The sequence below is a fragment of the Ylistrum balloti genome, unplaced genomic scaffold (assembly GCF_031769215.1).
Source record: "Ylistrum balloti isolate Yb309-2 unplaced genomic scaffold, AGI_CSIRO_Ybal_v1 Utg370378, whole genome shotgun sequence".
NCBI classification, from domain to species: Eukaryota; Metazoa; Mollusca; class Bivalvia; order Pectinida; family Pectinidae; genus Ylistrum; species Ylistrum balloti.
In genome coordinates this window covers 8,107-24,743 of record NW_026782264.1, presented here as the reverse complement: position 1 = coordinate 24,743, position 16,637 = coordinate 8,107, and the positions used below count along the sequence as shown (strand labels likewise).

General features: G+C 35.3%; 2 protein-coding genes across 2 annotated transcripts; both read right to left on the bottom strand.

Annotated features, from left to right (window-relative positions):
• Positions 1 to 497: 497 nt before the first annotated feature.
• LOC132554085 (uncharacterized) lies at positions 498 to 2,816 on the bottom strand. Its single transcript, XM_060218383.1, has 4 exons — positions 2,774 to 2,816; positions 2,100 to 2,247; positions 879 to 1,018; positions 498 to 583 (listed from the first exon to the last, which is right to left on the bottom strand). The coding sequence occupies exons 1-4, from the start codon at positions 2,814 to 2,816 to the stop codon at positions 498 to 500; spliced, it is 417 nt and encodes a 138-aa protein (XP_060074366.1).
• Positions 2,817 to 4,678: 1,862 nt separating this feature from the next.
• LOC132554084 (uncharacterized) lies at positions 4,679 to 8,697 on the bottom strand. The gene is made up of 4 exons (XM_060218382.1): positions 8,655 to 8,697; positions 7,560 to 7,707; positions 5,416 to 5,555; positions 4,679 to 4,758 (listed from the first exon to the last, which is right to left on the bottom strand). Exons 1-4 carry the CDS (start codon positions 8,695 to 8,697, stop codon positions 4,679 to 4,681), a joined length of 411 nt encoding a protein of 136 aa, XP_060074365.1.
• Between the last annotated feature and the right edge of the window lie 7,940 nt (positions 8,698 to 16,637).

Sequence of the window (16,637 nt, the reverse complement as noted above, 5' to 3'; positions counted from 1 at the left end):
TATGCAAGATCTGTTTATCTATTGTTACTGGCGGAGAGAGAAAGCAGTTTCGAAGACGTTCAGCGTCTCTTGGGGGTGTTTACAACTGAAGGCGTAGAAAGTAATGTAATCTCGATCTTCTATAAGTTTCATGAATTTATCTCGAATTTAGTGTATATTTAAGACGTGACGGATAAGTGCTATTCAGCTCATATGTGTCATGAACAGAAATTTTCTAATATACAATATGATAAAAAAAAGATCATATCTATGCAACATCAAATATCCTATCACTTCATCGTTCCAGAATACGCATTGATTTCTAAACACGCTTTTTCACAAGAAAGAAATCGCATGGAGGTGTTTGTGTTAGTAGGGTGTAAACGGAGGAGTGTGTGAATGTTGCTGAGGGTTTTTGTGTGTTAGTTTATTTATCTATCAATGTACATCGAAAGTTTGTGAAATGAAAACGCGGAAGATTAAGAACGCTGAAATGACTTTATAAACGTAGCGTGCTATCAACCGACCACGCTAGCACCCCCACAAGGTGCAACAACATTCACTGGCCAATTACAGAGCTGCATTGCTTCGTCATATACCAAACCTGAAAATTTGAGAATTCATACAAAAACATGCTTTTACATGTCAATCAACTAGATCATCTAGATGATGTTTTCTCGGGAACATAACAGTTGTATATCGGTTAGGTTGGAATGTTCAACGAAGACATGAATTAGACACTAATGTTTTTCTATTAAAAACATAAGCGTTATTGTTCCCTAGAGTACAGACATTTGTAGGAAGATACATGTATTTGAGCTTTATTGAATCTAATTCTGGTATGAAATATCGCACAATATCCATACTATGACGTCATACTCATCTGATGATTAACATACCTGGGTTACAGAAGTTATGACCAAGGAAATACCCATTTGCACAGGTATAGTAGGATTTACAATGTGTCTCAAGGTCGGCATAACGCTTGTCAGCCATACCACTGCAGTCTCGTTGAATGCTACATGGTATGTGGATATTACTGTAGGAAACCAAAAACAGTATTAATTATTTATTCAGTATTAGGAAGTTATATTTTTAATAGGTTGTTTTTTGTAACATATTTCATAACAAAATAATGTCGGCATCACTTGTGACATGAATGAAAGATTAAAAATTAATATGTTTGATTTTATCTTCTCAAATATATGAAGAATTGTAAGAATAGACTACTATTATCAGGCTTTGACATTAACATAAATATATACAGCTATATTGTATGCAGACGCTATCGCCTGAACTCTCAAACGGAGTTAGATAATAAACATTGAGGTCATAATCAACATGTCTTTTATTCGAAAGTTGAAGTTTCAAGTTTCATGTCCTAATTTTTTCTACATTCAATTGCAATTAAATACTTAACCATTCAGTCGCCCAACGTCATTTATAAGATAAAAAGGCCAACTTTTCGGCAATGACTCACAAATATATATATATATATATATATATATATATAAGAGATCCTGAATGTTCAGGAAACCTAGATTCGAGATTGTGCACAGGAGAATATTGCGGGATTCCAAGTCTGTCAAAAATGCTGCAGCAATTTTGACCGAGAACGATGTCCTTAAGTTTTAAACACAAAGACTTTACACGAATAGTTTGCCGACAACACATGGTTTATATCTATGTATCATAGTGGCAACAGTTGTAATTCTTGAGAAGGGAAAATGGAATATATATATCTATCATTTCTTTTATATTCTATGGGCCGTAGATCTGAATCGTCACATACATTATCTTTAACTAAAAATATCAACAACAAATTTAATCGTTCCAATGAGTGCTTGATGAACGAGATAAGACTGACTAAGGCATGACTTCGCTAATTAAAAAAAAAAACAAATAGTTGAACCAATGGTTTGGAATTCGTGCCAAGTGCCTGTGTTTTTAATATGAGATATACTGACTCATTAAACATGCTTGGTTATGTTTGTCTTTAATGGATATGCATATTGATGCATAGAAGAAAGAAAGTTGATGTTTTTTCATTTCTTTGGCAGTCGCCATACTTGAGCAAAGTTAATTGAAGAGATCTTCACACCTACGCCGTGGTAACTTACGTGTCACATCTTTCATTGGCTGGATTGTAGAACTGTGAGCTCGGACAGGTAATATGAGTGCCCAGCCCGTTGTGACAACGGGTGTAGTCGTGACAGGTTATTTCGTAGTTCCCGTCTGCTTTACCGTAGCAGTTCACGACACCCTCGACTGTAAAACATGGTATATGGGCAATGTATGAAACGAAAGGATATTAATAACATACATTCAATACATGAAAAAACGATGGTTTTAACCATAGAACCCAGGCATAGTTGGTTACATCTCTATCAAGACTTCATGAAGAGGAGAGCTACTTACTTAAAGGAATCGAGGCATTCGATTCAAAAAGGCAAAAAGATATTGACACAAATGTCAAAGTATTTCTGGAAAACATATTGGATTTGCGGCGATAAGCTATTTTGAGTCATGAAAAGATGATTTACACGCCTGTTAACATTAGATTATTTGGCATTATTAAAATTACGATACTATATATTTCATCCAATGGTAAGAAATATCAAGGTACAGTTCACATTCATTATTCACGTTCATCCGAACGTGATGTTGTGAACATTGTTACGCTAAAAAATCTGAATAAAAAGTGACCCCAGAAAAAGATAACCATGATAATTATTTTATTAGTGAAATTCTATTCTGACATATTCGTAATGATCATCAAACAATTGATACTCACCGATTCCGAGTGGCAGGAATATCAGAATACACAGCGACAACATGATGGCTGTTGAGAAACACCGAACCAGTTATGCACCAAAACGTAATCGGTCCCGGATATAGACGCAGATAACCTTAGATACCTTCTTTAACAGTACTCAACAGCTGTCACGCAGTTATCGTATGTCTTTTGGACAAACGGTAATCGCATGTAAAAGGTATTAAAATGTGTGCAGGTAACAGAAAAGTTCCAATGCTTAAGTAAATGGTGCTTCAACCCTATGCTTTAAGGTATAGTGCATGTTGATGTTATTCATTAGTCACTTTGAAGTTATCTTTTCTCTGAAACTTACACAGTTAGGAGACACTGACCACACTAATAATTCAAAACGGCTCATTAGCCTGTGATTTCAGTTACCAGAATTTTCTTCGGGAGAAAAGGAAAGAATTTTAAGGAATCATCATGATCAAACAGGAAAACTTAATTTCTATGTCAGAGCTATTCTACATGGTATGGCGTGCATAAGGAAATGATGTGTTGCCATGTCAGTAGTAAAATATCACCATAATTTTATTAGAAGTAAAAAAAATAAGTGTGTGAAGTAAGATTTAAGAGGCTTTGGTATGTTTCCTTGGTTGCTTCAGTAAGTATTGTGGTATAACAGAAATCATTATTGAGATTTACAATTGATGTGTATTTATTTCAAGGTTGAAATTATTCTTTCGTGGTATTTCTGATGCTATTTTGTCAATGGAGTCGCTTTTCTCACCAATGCAGTGCGACAATATTCTCTCATCATGAAATCCAGCTGACCTGCACCATGAAACTGAGTGTTTGTTGAATAACTCCATCGTTTAGTCTTCCAAGGAAGTTTACGCTAATAGTGTAAACAGTTTTATGACATTTTGGAAGCAGTATAGCCTGGGGATTACTTGCCCTCAGCCGTTGTTACATATCGCAACTTCATTCCTCACTTGTCTTAAGCTGTATATACCCGTTAGAACTTGAAATCAAAGATACGGCAAACTCTTCTACAGCAACTGCTTATCTCAATCTTTTCCTACAATGAAACCAACATCGATAACTTTCCGTCAAGCTGTTTGATAAATGTGATGTATCAATTTCACTATTCTGAATTTTCCATTTGTGGATAGCAATATCCCTGCATCTCCAACCTATGGTATTTACACGTCACAGTTGATTCGATATTCAAGGGCCTGTTCCCAGTTTCACGATTTTCGCAATAGTGATCTCATTGAGAAATATTCTATTTCTTTTTGTGACTTGAAGCTGGTCGTATTTGATGCTCGTTAGTTTTCCTGTTACTTCCGTTGTTGTATATTTTGTTCTTATTTGCGAACGTGATATTACTTACTTGGATCGACCAAGGGTTACATGGCGCGTGTCGTCGATGAAAGAGAAGACGCTTACTCTTCCGAAATACCTGGTCTAATTCTCCTTGTACTTTTTCAGGAGTCTCCGTGTAAATCTTTTTTCCATATTTTGTTTGGGTTTATTGAATGTGAGTTTGGATTATGATTGTGTCGACATGTTGCTATTATCTGTCTTTCTTATTTTTCTCACTCAAACCAGAAATTGTCTGAGATGATGGATAAATCTGTAAAGGTATGGCGGAAAGGGAACATACTTGTTTATGAATGTTAGCTTTGTGGATAAGGTAAATAAGAGGGTATGTGTATGAGAATGAGTAAGGGTATGGATGAGGTATGATAAACATTATATGAATGTGAATGGTGGTTGTTGAGAGTCTTTGTGTGTGCATTTTGTTATATGACGGTGTTTGAGGGTGTGTTTTATATGTGTATCATCATTTCATATTGCAAAGTTCTGGAAGGAAACAAAGGACACTGAAGACTAATTATGTTGTAGTGACTTTATATAGAAATAGTGTCATCAGTCGAGTTATCTAGTACTCGTACCACAAGGCGGAGATACATTGTGAGGCCAATTACATAGCTGTTTTATCTGGTCATATACCAAACCTGAAACAAGACAAGTAGCAATGACTGTCTATACATATCTACCAAATCGTCTCCATTATTCCTAAAATCAAGACAGGAAAATAAATGTTGTTTGATTGAGCATGTGTGCTATTCCATGATACATCAATACATTATCACGAAAAAACCCGAGGATTTCGAACAACAGTGATTGATCCATGTTGTGAAGTTTTCTCCTTATTTCAGCGATAATATATATATAATTTATTACAAGTGATGGCACAATTTGAATTAAAGTCTTACACTTATAAAGTTTGTGAATAAATGGAAAGTGATCAGGATTTGCTGTGTAATAAATCTAATAAATCTACAACACATTTTAAAACCACAGTAAAAGTTAAAACCGGAAAACGATATGTAAATCCAGAGTTATCTCCACTTGCCATTTTTATAAGCATAAACGACTATGCGTATTGGTATCTGTATACAAGCATGCAATTAACAAGGTTGAGACATTCGACGTAGACGTGACATGACTCTGTTGGTTTTTATATTTAAAATGACATCTTTTGTTTACCACAATACTACTAACACCTACATGCCTGATTAAATAGATTGAATCTTTGTTTGAATTTAATCCTGGTATTACACATTATCAATACTTTAACTAACATTATACACATCTGATGATTAACTTACCTGGGTTACAGAAGTTGTGGCCGAAAAAAATTCCATTTGAACAAGTATAATATGACGTACAATTTGTTTCCATGTCGGGAAAGCGACCGTTAGGAGTACCACTGCAGTCCCGGTCTATGTTGCAGGGTGGATATATAGGACTTGATGGAAAACAAAAATGTCATCAATAAAAAAGTCATTCGTTTTAAAAGAAATATAAATTCAATGGTACAATAACACATAGGTAACACCGACTCCGGCATTTGTCACCATGTACACTTGATTACGTTAATGTAGAAAACTCTTGGGAAACACTCTAACATGATCGGGAAGATAGAGTCACGTAAAGATCCCCCCTTCAATGCGACCATGTACTATAGTTAAGGTAATTTCACCCAGTAATACGCCAAGCTTCACATTTTCGTCACATTGCGGCAAATCAGTCTAACTGTCAAGAGGACTGACGATGTTTTAAGGGTAAAAATCTGATAGATTTCCACTTATTGTACAGTTGTTTCTATAAATGACCTTACATGAGTCTCGATAGACGTTATTTAAGATAGTTCGATTTGCCAGGATTGATTATCATATTATTAAAAGAGTTTGATAAACCAAACATGACATCGAGACGAGTATGAGATTCGTAAACATGAAAAAGACATGATTTATTTATGACGTCACAATGGTGTTAAACCAAATGTGACATGATCGTATGACATGAAACAGCAGGCCTGTGATATGATAAATCTCTATCTTAGATATGTGAGACATGAAACAGCAGGCCTGTGATCTGATAAATCTCTATCTTAGATGTGTGAGACATGAAACAGTAGGCCTGTGATATGATAAATCTCTATCTTAGATATGTGAGACATGAAACAGCAGGCCTGTGATCTGATGAGTCTTTATTTAAGATATGTCAGACATGAAACAGCAGGCCTGTGATATGATAAATCTCTATCTTAGATGTGTGAGACATGAAACAGTAGGCCTGTGATATGATAAATCTCTATCTTAGATATGTGAGACATGAAACAGCAGGCCTGTGATATGATAAATCTCTATCTTAGATATGTGAGACATGAAACAGCAGGCCTGTGATCTGATAAGTCTTTATCTAAAATTGTTTTGCGATCAGGAGATTATTAACCTTGAGTACAACTACAATCTTTTGTGTTCATACATGATTTCACGTCAGGGTATAGAAAAGGATATGTTTATCGAGAGTGAAACCATGGATTTTTTTCTGATGTAACATACTGAATAATTTTTTTTCATTTTCAGACTCATATGTCACTTATTTATGACAAAATCTTTGCATGTTGTTTGATTTTAACTGTATAGATAATGGGTTTTTGATACTCAATGGACAGTCATGAGTCATGAATTGATTGTCAGAGTGATCACATTGGTCTTACCTAGATATTTTATTACATACATGTATATCATATCATGATTGCACCTAGTTGAATATGTATATTAATGAATTTTGGACATTGTGATCTGAAACCCAATCATATATTTACTATATTAACATTTTTTCCCATTTGTATTTATTTTTTTTAGATCTTTACTTCTTAAGCTCAAAAATCAACAAAGAAACAACATGTCAACATAGTCAAAATCCAAATTCAAAATCAATAAAACTACGATACTATGTGAACAAAAGAAGATTCTATACGGATACTCCTGAAAAGGTACAAAGAGGACAAGAACTGGCGTTTCGGAAGAGTCAGCGTCTTCTGCTTCATCGACGACACCCGCCGTGTAAACCTTGTTGAATCCATAGAATAAAATAATTGCGATATAGTCATGATGCAACAGTGATCAATCATAGGATCGGCGTCATCTTTTACCGCGGGAATGACCAGTCGTAGTCACGCGCGAATGACCAGTCGTAGTCATGGGTTACCAACACAACAGAGGCAGTAAACAAGGTAATTCCTCTGATAAAGGAAAATGCACCGTCTATATCTTCGTATAATCAAGCAATTTTGATGAAAATATCGCAATGTGCCATACCATATATATTTTATAGTCGTATAAGTTATTTAGTTCGCTATAGTTAGAGCCTCGAGGTGGCGTACAATACTTATATATATATATACAAAATCAATACACAAGGATAAGCCAAATTTACGAGATTATACATAATGTTAACTTACTCGTCACATTGATTGCTGGTGGGATTGTACAGCTTCCCATCATAACAGTCAACGTCAGTAGCCACACCGTCGTGACAATTGGTGTATCCGAGACATGTCACTTCGTAGTTCCCGTCTGCTTGACCGTCGCAGTTCACGACTCCTTCAACTGTAAACAGTGTTACAAGGAAGATAAGTAGATACTATCATAATGTACTGCAGAAATACACCCCCATTGTCATCATGTGCACACTCAGTATTCGAAGTGAAAAATCAAGAATTTTCATACTGGTGATATTAATTTCTAATTTTGAAAGGTGGACGCATTTCAAACGAAACATGAATGCTGATACTAGTGGAAATGAATGAAGATATTTCAAAATTTTAACAGTAAGGTAATTTTACATGTTGTTTTGGCATTAAAAAAAGAATTGAAATAATTTATGATGAAGTCAATATAACTATGCGAATAGAAATAAAGTATTGTACATTTATCTTACAGAGACAGAAGGTTTAATGTTAGGTTATTTGATCTACTGTGGAAAAGAACAATATTTGCTTTTCATTAGATGATTTTGAAATAGTCATTGAAATTATTAAACGCCATCTGCTCTACACCCAATAGATTGTGGATTAGAGATCTTTACATCCTGACATTTGGGTGTCTACAAAAATATTTCCAATAGATTCTTAAAGAACCTATCATCTCTATGTTGGCCCTAATATATTGCTTATATCACTACTAAAGCCAGCCAATTAAGATGATATTGGAAGTAAGACACGTGTCTCCATAACAATAAAAATTCCATAACGTTTCTGAAACCCCCCGACATCAAATTCACCTGTTAAGTTTTTTATCGTATAAAGAAATGGTTTGTATCGATGTTTAAAATGATAATTACATCATGACGATATTTAAGGATATGGACGTTGAAGTAATTTAGCTGTATGGCGATAGATTAAAGAGTAGCTGCTTTACACGTCATTCAATTTTATGCCAGGGCGCCATTGTGACCCATGAGCTGATCGAAATAGACGAAGGAATGTGAGAATGTGCCAATTACTCATTTAGTGATGTTCTAATATATTCTTAATGATCATTCAATTGAAACTTACCAATTTGCAGTGATAGGAATATCAGAATACACAGTGACAACATGATGGCTGTTGAGGAACACCGAACCTGTTATGCACCAAAACGTAATCAGTCCCTAACATAGGCGGAAACCTTGTACCTACATTCTTTGACACTCAACGACTGTCACGCACTTCTCGCGTGTTTTTCGAACTCAGTACAGTTATACGATGCCAGATATCTAAAAATGACTTGTGAATTATTGAGACATCAATTACTTCAGAAATGTAACACAAATCTAGATAAACACTAGCCAGTTGTATAATGAAATCATGTTGTTTTGAAGTGTATTGTAGGAAATGATTAGTTTGAATTTGAAATGTCATTAATTTGAGGATATTAAACACATTTAAATGAAGTATAATGTATTGTAAAATCTCTCCACATTTTGAAAGGATTTTTTCCTTCAGTGCGCACTTCAAAAAATAAAACAATAATCGTTGTTCCTTGGACGTTGTACGCATTCGTGGAACAGCACAACTAAAAAAACAAAACAAAAACAAAAACAAAAAATTGATTACAATTTCGCGAAAAAAGATTGCCAACTAAATGAAGTAAACAGAAAAACATTAAAGAATAACGTCATCTTTTTATTACATTTTTGTGAGTAATTTTAAATACTTCCATTTCCATATATATCATATACAGATGGTTTTGAGTTTTCCAGTGAATACGAAACAATTCTTAAAATTAAAAAAGTTAAAACAAACGCATAGAGGTAAATCGGAAAAGTAAATATTTGTTGATATTTTCCTCTAGTTTCATCGAATTTGAGTTAAAGTTCTGTTAGGATACTAGTATTTATTTTGTTGTTTATGTACACGTAACCGGTACTCGACTTCCAAAAAAGTATCCACAAGGTTACATTATAGAAATGGAATCTAATATGATGTAATAAACAATTGATAGAGGCACACGTGACAAAGGAAGTATTTACGACAACGAAGTGCTGCGTCAAAAACTACACCAAGACGATATCCGACAAAAATTATATAAATACCAAGATAAAACCAGCGAAAGTATGCATTTACATAATGGATGGTAATTAATAAATAACATACAATATCATTGCAATAATTACTCAACATCCTAAGCCTTCGTTCCGATATTATTTAAAGTATACTTAAAACTATTTGTTAAGATATTTTACAATAAAATATCCGCTATGTGTTCGATTTAGGATTTGTTAAGATATGATTAAAACGGATTCTCAACAGTAATCAGATATTATTAAAGCAAAACTCTCCACTCGATACAAATGTAAGAAACAAGCAAGGGTTACTTCAAACCTCGTCACTAGATATTAATGTTTTAGTTGCCATAAGTACATAGCTTGACCTAATCTTGGGAATAGAACATATGTCAGCCACAAACCAGGAACATGACCGAATTATATATAAGGTTGTTTCATACCTGTTCTTCTATTAGTCCTTTATCTCTGAGAGTAAGGACACGTTTGTCTCAGATTCTTTATTGTTTATTACCTCCAGTATAAACTCACTGTTAACCAGAAATTGTTGCTAAGAATTTTGCGGGCTTTTCACTTCTTTGGCGACAATCTACCGAAAAACAAAACAGTAAATTCATCGGAAGGATGTTCTGCATCGATCTGAAGAGGAAAATTTCAAGAAATTTCAAAATTGAAAAAAAGAAAAAAATTGTTAAATTTCGAAAACTTTACCCAACAGCGAGCTTTTTTATTTCGACATATTTTCTGATAATATGTCTGACAAAAATTTAGATAAGGAAATTCTCTACAAATAATAGTATTGCACAAGCTCTGTACAATCAATGGTTTTCGAGATATTGCCGTTTTTAACTTTTTAACTTATGACGTCATGGCGGCCATATTGGATTTTTGACCTAGTTGAAAAATCGGCATCGACAACTTCATATACGTATCTACAAACAGGTGAATAGACTGTATGTCTAGCTTTTACAATTTAAAAGATTACGAACCCACAAAATTGGAAGAAGAATAAGAAGATTAATAAGAAACATAACAAAAACAATAGGTCTTTTCACCAGTTGGTGAAAAGCCCTAAAAATACTAACCTTACAACACAGGAGGCAAACAACGTCAAGCCTTACTCCAACGGAAAACACAGAATTCTACATAATGTATTCACTTCATTCATTGAATATTATTTTACCATTTGGTATTCTCTGTTAATGACGTATAGTGTAATTAAACAATAAACTGTTATCAAATGGGGTAACAGACGCCACTCTGTTTATCTTCAATCCGATTATGCTATATATATAAACACACTATACTATATACAGGATCAGAGATCTGACGGTTGAGAGTTACGGCCCTTGATGGGTGAGCAGCCATTATGGTCGACTCCCGATAAATTTCACTTAAATGACTGTTTAAGGATATACTGACGTCAGTAGAAAGCTGTGTATATGTGAACCTATACTGCTGCAATACCCGTCTCTTACTCTCATGCACATCCGCATTGTACGGACGTGTATGTTTCACGTGCCTACCATTGTTGATGTCATTCTGTAGCGATGAGTACGACGGTCCTGCACTGGCTTCTCGAGTATTCCTTATTGTATTCATGATTGTGACTTCATTTTATCTTCACGTTACATATGCTGCTTCTCCCATCGCTACCTGTATTATACGCTTACTTGTGAATTATATCTGACTTGCTTAATACTGATACATGAATCACTCCGTCTCTTCTCAGCGAGACAAGTGACAACGTGTAAGTTCATCGTCGTCGACAAACTCACCAATCCACCGTGAGAATACAAAATATAAACACTATACTTCTTCATCGTCATCTTCATTATTATCTTCTGACGATTCCTTTGCTGGTGTATTCTCGCCCACTCACATGAATATGTCACATGTATCCGCAAGTCAGTATGGAGTGCCCAATGTTAGTCCTCATAATTATATGAGCCCTTCTCCTCAGCCATTGTATTCACCGGGACAGCCTGCTATAGGTGGATTTAGACTTTCTGATGAGGATATCAATCGTGTCGTTCAGGCCTTGAAAATTTCCTTCCGAGAAGAAATTAATGAGCTTGTGGAAGCTGAGGTCAGCAAACGTGTAACACCCATACTTGTTCGTGTTGAATCACTGGAGTGCGAAAACCGCGATAAGATTCTCTGGGATCCAGGAGGACAAAGATGAGGATACCACAGCCAAAATCGTGGCGGCTGTTACTGCTGCTAGGGTTGACTTAAATCCTGCCGATGTGGAGCGTTTCCATCGAGTTGGTAAACCAGTCAGCAGGGCAGTCACCAGACTGTTAGACCACGCCAGATTATCGCGCACCTGAAATCAGTGGATGCCAAGTTTCGGCTTCTGAAAACTAGTAAGGCTTTTCGTAACGGTCCTCGCTTTGCCCATGTGTCCGTTAACGAGGATCTCACCAAACACAGAAATGAACTGGCCTTTCATGCGCGTAAGCTCGCTAAGTCGCACAAAATTCTCAAGTCCTGGACAACGAACGGAAAAGTAATGATTAAAGACAAATCCTCGGGTGTTTGTCAAGTCCGCACTGTATCTGATCTCGTCCCGTTTGGTCATGTATCTGCACCCGCTCCTCATGAATGAATCTGACACAAGTGTATTGTATATATAGGAATGTTCTGTTTTTCCCAGTTAATATTAGTTCAGTTTATAAACATTTTTTATTAATTTTCAGTTGCATATAATTTGAAACCTTTATATCTGTCTAGATTGTTCCTTTGATTAATATATCTATGTTGTACATGTAGTTATGTCGTATAAATCTTGTGGTATCCTGCTATTTACGTGTGTACATGCACGCGTACACTCGTGCGCCCGTCTTGTTGAATTTACACAATACAGCCATTTGTGAATGCTATTTCATGCTAATCTTTCTTACGTTTCACTCGTATACAAATTAACTTCTTTGTACATGTACGAAGTTCTGTTACATTTTAAAAGGCTCTTTATTTATTCATGTTTTGCTTTCCCAAAAATGCTTTTGTGGGCGTGTCTGTTTACGTTTGAATGGCCAATGAAATGTTAGCAAGCAATTTAAATTTGCATTGCACGTAAACAAGTTTGAACTGCTCCGTATTCCATTGTCGCTCACGTGTATGTATGTGCACCCATTCACTCACTGGGCTACTCCATGTCACCGAGTGTGCAGGTACAAGAAGTTGCGCAATTCTTAGACTAACTTATTACGGAAGAAATCTTTGAAGGTCAGTTCAGTGTTCATATCATAAGCCCCTTATTTTAGACTCGGCTTCCAATATCATAATTGTCTGAAAGTTGTGTTTTAGTAAGGTATCATCTGCCCGACACCTATCCATCAATAATTCCAGATGAAATAGTCCGTGTTATTGGTTGGTCAGTCAGGTGAAGTGTTTTTATAAGATCAGCCGACTCTTGGCTTCTCTAAAACAACACACATAGCTTGTTAGCTATACATACTACGTAAAGCAGTACAGATTTGGCCAGTGCTTAGTTGGTCGATTTTGAAAATTTTAATGATCGAACGTAACGTGTTGGTAATTGTTTCTTTTGCTATTTTTTTTTTTTTTACATTAAACCGACCTATTACCTGTATTTACCTGAATAGTTCTATAAATCGGTTGTCAGGTTCTATCGGTCGTTAGCCAATGACCACGAGAAATTTGCATATGTAAACACTGCCTGATAGCTCTTGGTACATGGGTGCGTGTACACATGCACATCCGTTGGTCGATGTCATATCTTTATTCGCGCGTATATTGGTATCACTACACGTGCAGCATAATTAATATTACTTTTGAATTGATATCCTTATATCTCTTTGGTGAACTTAATTATTTTCCTGTATTTTTTTCTCTTTTCATTGGTAATTGATTTATGGTATGATGTCACTTGCCTGACACCCGAGCTATCACTACACACAGATGGAATAATCTGTGTTATTGGCCGAGTCTGTTAGATAAGATGTTTTTATACGATCAGCTAATTCTTAGCTAGATAAACAAGTCGTGTTGTTCTCAAGCACATAAGTACTGTAGCTCATCAACACCCAATAGAGCTCATAGATGTCCAGTTGCTCGATGGCTTGATTATTGTACCCTTATTCCAGCTATTTTCGCTTATGAAATTATCAGCTTAAGTTAAAATATGCCGCTTACTAAACTAAACTTTTTGATATGGAATCCGTTAATCTTGTCTATCTCCATTAAGTTCGACTCAAAATCCTATTAGAAGAACATTTTTACAATGAACTACCATCATCTATTCGCTTCGTCTGTCGGTAACCAATAATCGGTGACCGCGAGTAATTTGTATATTATGTAAATACTATGACTGTTTTGGGTATGTACATATTCAGTACGCATGCATGTCTGCATGACGAGTCCATATCATTGGGTATACTGGAACTACATTTGTTCATGTTACATTGTAATTATTTACTTTTGTATATATTAATACTTTGAAAATCGTCCTGAACCTTCGTACTGATAATTGTATGTAAAACATTTATTTAGACTTATCTATTAATAATTATGCATGCATTGGAAAAGCTGACTATTTTTGGTATGATAACATCTGTCTGATACCCTATCTCTACCTACAGATGGATTAGCCTGTGTTAGTGGTTGAGTCGGCCAGACACGGTGTTTTACAATATTAGCTTACTTCTGGTGTAAAGAACGTGTATCGTATACATATATACCTTGTTTTAAATATTTAGTTTTAGTGCATAACTGAATTACTCGGTATTTGATTGAACGCTTATTAAACACAATTATAACGAGTCATTTTCGAAGTCGCATTCAAATATTCATATCTATAAAGAAGATATTACCATCTCTTATCATATAAAGAGTTGCCCGTCCGATCTGCTTACGCTGGTAGCATGTGACGTAATAGGCTTGATCAATCAAATACAGATATATATATATATATATATATCATTAGTGTTTCAAATGATGTAATTTAACTTAAAATATTATTCTGCTGACCTCTGTCATTATCTCTTGATTTAAACTCTATATGAACAGCTATCCTTTCTCCTATCCTTTCTTCTCAGCTCTCCTATGTGTCTGTTCTTTTACCTTTGTCTCTAATTCTTCAATGGTTTTTCCATCAAACCTGTTCTGTGTTATGATAAGGAAATCTAAACGTCATTTAGTGGTAAACTATGTATTTGTATGTCCCATCCGAGCACGTAAACAATTCCAGCACCTACCGATAGGTGTGACATAAATGCCTGATTGTCTTGGTCTCTACCGTGCTCGGATTGGTCTATTTTACCATTCTCTCACATCCCGTGCCAAAGGGTATTTCAACTTAATTAGTTCTCTTGCTCTTGACACATTATTCTTAACTGCATTTGTTACAATTTATGTTAATGCCCACGATATATATAATCGTGTTATGTTGGTACAAAGTCGCGTCCCAATCGAAGTGCAGTGTTGGTATTTTCTCTCTTGTGATTTTATGTATCTTAGTCTTTACTGAATTATCTTTACTACTTTCTGGTGACATTGAAACTAATCCAGGACCTGGGTCTTATCACGACTTGTCTTCTGAATCGTCGTGTACATATGAAAGTAGTAATGAACTCGACCATCAGAAGTTTTCTTTTGTTCATCTTAACGTCCAAAGTTTAAAACACAAGGTCGATGTCCTTTTTAGTGAATTATACAATAACGACATCATATCGTTTACCGAAACTTGGCTGAGCCCAAGTGACGATATGAACGAACTTAGCTTTCCTGGTTTCTCTGAGCCTTTTTCCTACTTTAGGACTGGGCGATTAGGTGGCGGCGTTTCAGTCTATGTAAATGACAATATTTTAACTTCTCGTCGAGCTGATCTGGAAGTTCGCGCAGTCGAATGCGTTTGGCTACAAGTTGTCGTTGGTAATAGAAAAATCCTTTATGGTACATTTTATAGGCCCCCGAACTCCCCGGTATCTACATGGGATCATATATGCCATTCTATCGATCTAGCATTTAATACTGGTATAAATGATATTATAATCACTGGAGATTTTAACGTTAATTTACTCGTTCAGAGCCATACTTATGTACATTTACGGACATTATCACAAATTTTAACTTATCCCAGCTAGTAAATGAACCAACTTTTTATACTGAAACAACGTCGTCCCTAATAGATATAGTCTGCACGAGCAACTCGTCATTGATTTTGAAATTGTTACGTTGGTGAAAGCTTTCTTGACCAGCCGTTAAGGTATCATTGTCCGGTTTATGTGTCATTTAATCTTGAGAAACCAAAAAAGGTAAGCTTTAAAAGGAGTATTTGGTTGTTTGACCTAAGGAACTACATTTCTTATAGACAAAAACTCGACAATATTAACTGGGACGACATTATCGATATTAACGATGCCAATAAATGTGTAGAAATGTGTAGAACAATGTTGTTATTAACGCCGCTAAACAGTGTATTCCCAGTAAAATGATAACCGTTAGATCTAAAAACCCTCCGTGGATGTCTAATGAAATTCGGAAGCTGATTCGTAAATGTAAAACGTTGCACCGTATAGCTAAGCGTACAGCGCTTGACACGGATTGGTCAAACTTTAAACGAATTCGAAATAAATGTGTAAATGCAGTAAGATGGGCAAAAATCTATTATTTCGAGAAACTTTGCAAAAATCTTGATAGTAAAAAAAATCTTAGTTCTAAACAGTAGTGGAAAATAGTAAACAGTTTCATGTCAAACTCTGACAAAAAATGTTTTATTCCTCCTATATCGGAAAATAACATAGTTCTGTCTGATGATGCTGATAAGGCTAGTGCTTTTAATGGTTTTTTCATTCCCAATCAATAGTAGACGACTCAAATGCAGTTCTACCCCCAATTATGAAGAATCACAATTTTGAAATTTCTAATATTATTATTTCTTTGCAATATATTATAGATGTTATATCAGTCCTTGATTCTTCTAAAGTTATTGGTCCTGACCTAATTAATCCACGTTTACTTACAGAGG

Coding starts and splice junctions, on each gene's coding strand:
- LOC132554085 (XM_060218383.1), bottom strand. CDS start 2,816: ATGTTGTCGCTGTGTATTCTGATATTCCTGCCACTCGGAATCG. Junction 2,248..2,773: donor ATTCCTGCCACTCGGAATCG/GTGAGTATCAAT, acceptor CATGTTTTACAG/TCGAGGGTGTCGTGAACTGC. Junction 1,019..2,099: donor GCCAATGAAAGATGTGACAC/GTAAGTTACCAC, acceptor GGTTTCCTACAG/TAATATCCACATACCATGTA.
- LOC132554084 (XM_060218382.1), bottom strand. CDS start 8,697: ATGTTGTCACTGTGTATTCTGATATTCCTATCACTGCAAATTG. Junction 7,708..8,654: donor ATTCCTATCACTGCAAATTG/GTAAGTTTCAAT, acceptor CACTGTTTACAG/TTGAAGGAGTCGTGAACTGC. Junction 5,556..7,559: donor ACCAGCAATCAATGTGACGA/GTAAGTTAACAT, acceptor TTTTCCATCAAG/TCCTATATATCCACCCTGCA.